Genomic DNA, 6,023 nt, shown 5'->3' on the forward strand with positions numbered 1-6,023 from the left:
CTGGCCTTGTGCAGTAGTTGTGTGGTAGAGAATGCTCAAACTCCAAAGAACTCAGCCATAGTAACTAAACCCGGAATATAGGTATTTGTGTGGTGAGGGAGGGAGGGAGGGGTGGTGTGGGATAATTGGGGGGGGGGGAATAGACAGAAAAGGTAATGAGACCATAAATCTAAGGTACAACCCTATTCTATATTCAGAGTATTTTAAAAGAAGGTATTTGTATTCCTCACAACAAATGAGCAGTTCTTGCATTTGCTGCTTTGAACATTTAGAAAGCTTGGAAGATAAAATATAAAAGCATAGAATATACTGCAGATAAACTGACTTCAAAGGAAGGTCAACACAGTCCAACCTTCCATTGGTATTAATGGAGCCAACCTGGGCAACTAGGACTGAACCTGTGAACCACAGCAAGTCTGGTGGTGCACAGAATAAGTTGCCAGGCTCCTAGCTCTTTCCATGAAGGGCTTCCCGAACCAACTGCAGTCTCTCATATTTGCTGTACCCCATTGGTGTAACTGGACGGTCTGATTAACATGTTCTCTTCCTTTTTTCCCCCTTTCTTTTTTTTTTAGTTACTTAAAAGATCAATCTACAATGGCAGATAACAAACCAAATGCTGATTCCTTGTCCCGCAGTGTGCTCAGCTGGGATCAGGTCAGTCGTCTTCATGAGGTCCTGTCCGAGGTGGTGCCAATTCACGGAAGAGGCAACTTTCCGACTCTGAAAATAACTCTGAAGGATATTGTCCAAACTGTTCGCCGCAGGCTAAGTGAAGCAAACATTAAGGTGCACGACGTCCGTCTGAATGGTTCCGTGGCAGGTCACGTCTTGGTCAAAGACAATGGACTGGGTTGCAAGGATCTAGACCTTATCTTTCAAGTATGTCTCCCAAGTGAGACCGAGTTCCAGTTGGTCAGAGATGTGGTTTTGCAGTCCCTCTTAAAATTCTTGCCTGAAGGTGTCAACACCGTAAAAATTAGCCCCATGACCCTTAAGGAAGCCTATATTGAGAAGCTGGTGAAGGTGTGCACCGATATTGACCGATGGAGTCTAATCTCTCTCTTCAACAAGCATGGCAGGAATGTAGAGCTCAAGTTTGTGGATCGTATAAGGCGGCAGTTTGAATTTAGCGTGGACTCTTTTCAAATAATACTAGACTCTCTGCTCTTATTCTACGATTGCTCAGAGAACCCAATGTGCAAGCATTTCCACCCAACTGTGATTGGAGAAAGCATGTATGGTGACTTTGAGGCCGCCTTGGATCATCTGAAGAACAGGCTGATAGCCACCAAGAACCCTGAGGAGATTCGAGGAGGAGGTCTCTTGAAGTACAGCAATCTGCTTGTGAGGGACTTCAAGCCCATGGACAAAGAGGAGATAAAAACCCTGGAGCGTTACATGTGTTCTAGGTTCTTCATAGACTTTCCAGACATTCTAGAACAGAAGCGCAAGCTGGAGACATACCTCCTGAACCACTTTGCCGAAGAGGACAGAAGCAAATATGACTACCTAATGACCTTGCGCGAAGTAGTCAACGAGAGCACGGTGTGCCTTATGGGACATGAGCGAAGGCAGATACTGAACCTCATCTCCCTTCTGGCGCTCAGAGTGCTGGTAGAGCAAAACCTCATCCCCAATGCCACCAATGTCACCTGCTATTACCAGCCAGCTCCATATACCAGTGATGCCAACTTCAGCAGCTACTACGTTGCAGATACATACGGCCAGTCTCATCCCACCTGGCTGCCTTGTAACTGATTTTGAGCTTCCTCTTTTTCAAAGCCCCTCTCACCAACTCGGTCTCACACCAATTGAACGGCTCCTGGTTCTCTTTCCTCATTCCTTAAATAGCCTTGGTCAACCCATAGAGTGGGCCTCATCTTTTCTAGTTTCCTTGCCTCTCCTCTCCTCTCATTGGGGGAACTGTCCTAATGCTTTTCCCCAAAGCTTCTTAAACCTGAAGATAGAAAGATGCTGTTGGGACAAAGCCAGAGTACTAGTAACTGCTCAGTTGCTTCCATACCATGTTGTCTTCTGAAGTTTGAATTAAGTTACCTTTGCAAATAATGAGGATTAGGCTGATATGACTGTGGAAGATCATAGCTGCAGTCCTGTATGTCATTAGGCTGTTCAAAGTCAATAGGACTGAAGCAGCTTCTGAACTGTATGCAGGACTGAAGCCATTTTCTTTCCCTTCAGAAAGTCTTAAATTAGCAGTTGACTCATTGCTGCTGTAGCAGGACTAAAGGATGAATTTCAGTTTGGAGAGGATAATGACGTCTGCCAAAACTGTCCCTTTTAGTTTAAAGAAATTAAGGCTATCCTAAATTACATGATGCAGGAATTCTAAGAACCCAAGTCAAGCTTTTTTTTTTTTTAAAAAAAGCAAAGTACTAGAAAATATATGGTAGTTATGAAACTTAAGTTTAATATATTATTTTCCACTGGTGCTTGGACAGACCTGCCAGGAAAATGTGGAATGCGCCTGCCCCCAGAGTTCAGCTGAAACTTCAGGATGTTCCTAAGTCTCTGATGTCACAAGTTTGATCAGTAGGAAACTGGGATGGCTTTACTTTGTTATGTTTATGTACTGTACCATTGGCTTGTCAGTGTGCATAGTTAGGGATTTCTAGAGTACAGCGGTATCGTTGAAGACAAATTGGTAAAAAAGCTCACTTGAAATAATTGTTCCAAGCTTGTAGATCGCCAGGACTAGAAGAGGGTTTCTATAACATGGATTTTCTTGTTTCAGGGGGATTCCCCTTGAAAAATGGGTTCATTAATTATTATTTTTTAAAGAATCATTTATTGAAAAATGATATTTTTGGCCAAAGGTCAGTTGTGTGCCCCCCGCCCCGCAATCCTCAAAGTATATAATTAGGTGCGTTCTCACATGTGGTGTTTAAAGAGCCTGCCTTTAAGAAAGGATCCTGCAAAGAAGTCCTGTTAAAAGGGACCATGGTATGGACGCAGAAAAAAATGGAAAAATTGGGGGAACACATGTACCCCCCCCCCAATCCTGGCCTTCACATTGCTAGTGCAAAAGATAAGTGTTATGGTTGGCAATGTTAATTTGCACTCCAGTTAAAGGAATCCATGTTCTGATGAACTGTCACAGGTATGGGAAATGCAAATAGTGGGTCCCAGCAGAAGTCTTGAAATTTGTCTATCAAATTTGAAAGGCAGTGAAAGAAAAACAACAACCTCTTGGTCTGTCCACAGTGTTCCTATAGTCGAAAGGCCGGCCACCTACTTAATGGGCGAGCTTTCTGTACATTTTCCCCAAAAGGAAACTAAGCTAAGGTTAAGCGTGGGATCGTGATGGAAATACTTCCTGGGAAACGCACTGTGTTTGGATGGCATTGAGTTAATGTGGAATAGTACTTGACCCCCTTCTCATTTAATTGTTCAAAACAAGAGGGCAGAGGGTTTTCTTACTCTTAGTACTGCTACTTCTGCAACACAGAGATAAACACTATCTGTAGCAATGCAGATGTCGCCGGCTGTTCGAAAGCAGCGGCACCTTGAGTGAAGTAGTAGTTGAACAAAACTGATAAGCGGGGAAGTATAGGGCTTGTGATTTGAGTGCCAAGGACTTGTCAGTTTCAATTGCTCTTGGCCATTCTACACATTTTTTGCTGAGTAATTTCAGACTGCCTGAATGTTTCTTGACTGTGCTCTTCTGCCTATACATTGATCTGCCTGTAGAGTAAGGCACATACTTACTCTTAATGTAAAGACTACAAACTGCAGGATTCCTTCCTTTCACATGACTGTGTCTTGGGGGTGGGGGAGGAAGAGAAAGAAGGATCATATTAAGTGGGGCTACAGTCACAAAGCAAAATTTTGATTCCCCCCCCCCCCCCAGTGCTAAACTCAAAGTTGAAATGGACTATAATCTTAAGTGTAGCATTTCTTTACACTAGAAGAAACCTTTTCCACGCACGTCTGGTAAATATGGAATTCTTTAAATTGTAAACCTAATGTCAATTGCCAGATGAGCAGCTTTTCGGAGCGCTACCGATGCGTATCTTATTTTGGTTTCCTTAAGGTGAAAAATAAAGTCTGTCAACTTAAACATGACTGTTGTTGTTCTTCCTCCCCCCACCCCCCATTAAGAGGTTTTCCAATGGCAGCTTAATTTAGAATTCCCCCCAGCACCCCTTGCCCAGTTCAAATGCCAACTATTTAATATCCTTTTAGTTCTTTAGGTTGGATAAAGATGTGGAACCAGCTTGCCTATTGACTTCTCAAGGGTAGTGACTTCTTTTTCTACCAGCTAGGCTGTTAACTCCTTACAAAGGTAGCATTAGGTGGAGACTGCGCAAGCTGCTTCCTGTCTGGTCCTAGCACAAGCTTTAAGATCCGTGCCAGATTTACGTATAAGCTAAACAAGCTGTAGCTTAGGGCCCCACTCTCTCGTTGTTGTTGTTTAGTCGTTTAGTCGGGTCCGACTCTTCATGACCCCCTGGACCAGAGCACGCCAGGCACTTCTGTCTTCCACTGCCTCCCACAGTTTGGTCAAACTCTCTTGGGGCCCCCCCAATAAAATTAAAGAAAAAAAACGCTGGATGTACATTTCCAAAATATAAGATAATAAACAAATAAAATAAATCCTGTGTTTTGTGTTGTGTAGGCTTGTATGATGTAAGTAATGGGCCCCGCCTGCTAGCCTGCTCCCTAAAATATCACCAGTTTGCTCCTTTCTATATATAGGGTGCCTGCATTCTGCATGAACTGGTTGCATAGCAACGTGTGCAAATGGCTTTAGATACCTATGAGGTCCATAAATTGCCATATAGCATATATTCAACACAAAAAACAGCGACAATTTGTTGTTGACAAAGGACAGGTGGACATAGAAAGGGCCCCATTACTTTCAGTAGCTTAGGGCCTGATCAAACCTAAATCCAGCCCTGATTAAGATGATACTAACACGACTACCACAGTGCACTGTTGTTGTTGTTTAGTCATTTACTCGTGTCCGACTCTTCCTGACTCCCTGGACCAGAGCACGCCAGGCACTCCTGTCTTCCACTGCCTCCCACAGTTTGGTCAAACTCATGTTCGTAGCTTTGAGAACACTGTCCAACCATCTCATCCTCTGTAGTCCCCTTCTCCTTGTGCCCTCCATCTTTCCCAACATCAGGGTCTTTTCCAGGGAGTCTTCTCTTCTCACGAGGTGGCCAAAGTCTTGGAGCCTCAGCTTCAAGATCTGTCCTTCCAGTGAGCACTCAGGGCTGATTTCCTTCAGAATGGATAGGTTTGATCTTCTTGCAGTCCATGGGACTCTCAAGAGTCTCCTCCAGCACCAGAATTCAAAAGCATCCATTCTTCGGCAATCAGCCATCTTTATGGTCCAGCTCTCACTTCCATACATCACTACTGGGAAAACCATAGCTTTAATAATACGGACCTTTGTTGGCAAGGTGTCCACAGTGCCCCAGATTTCACAAAAAACTGTCTCTCCCATCCAGGCCTATGAGACATTAATTCCAGAGCTGCCTGAATAAAAACAATCAATAGTGCCCTAAGTTAATATTGGTCCCTGCTAAGTCATTATTCATTTACTTTATTGTGTTTATATCACACCCTGGGGTGTATGGGGTGCTGGTGGGGTAGTACCTCTGGGGGGGACACACGTCATGCTCTTTCTGGCCTTGGTTGTCCACCTTTTGTCCCCATCCTGCACTCAACCCTCACCTGTGGCTTCTTGAAGCTGTTAGAATTCCTCAGGGACCACGCCCCAACAACAGATTCGACTGGCTGGCTAAACCAGGTGAGGGTAGCTGATGGGTCTCAAACCCTCAGTAAGTTAGGGACCTTCCCTGCATGCGAAGACAGGCTCTTGTGGATGGGACAGGTGAGAGCAAGAGTGGATCCAGTGGTCAAGAAGTCAGTTTCTGCACATGCTGGAAGTGAGGGGCAGATGGGGCTCATCAACCTGGGAAGGTAGCCCAGAAGGAAAGCTCTGATCCTAAACCTCCACTGCCTTGTGGGATATATTTAGGTGAAGAAAA

At 44.3% G+C, this 6,023-nt stretch overlaps 1 protein-coding gene across 1 annotated transcript; it reads left to right on the forward strand.

Moving 5' to 3' along the window:
• Positions 1–597: 597 nt before the first annotated feature.
• Positions 598–2,962, forward strand: TENT5C (terminal nucleotidyltransferase 5C; the record flags this gene model as incomplete). Its single annotated transcript, XM_083719489.1, has 1 exon — positions 598–2,962. The coding sequence occupies one exon, from the start codon at positions 598–600 to the stop codon at positions 1,759–1,761; it is 1,164 nt and encodes a 387-aa protein (XP_083575615.1). The 3' UTR covers positions 1,762–2,962.
• Positions 2,963–6,023: the final 3,061 nt, after the last annotated feature.

Source organism: Podarcis gaigeae (genome assembly GCF_964106915.1).
Source record: "Podarcis gaigeae genome assembly, chromosome: 17".
Lineage (NCBI taxonomy): Eukaryota > Metazoa > Chordata > Lepidosauria > Squamata > Lacertidae > Podarcis > Podarcis gaigeae.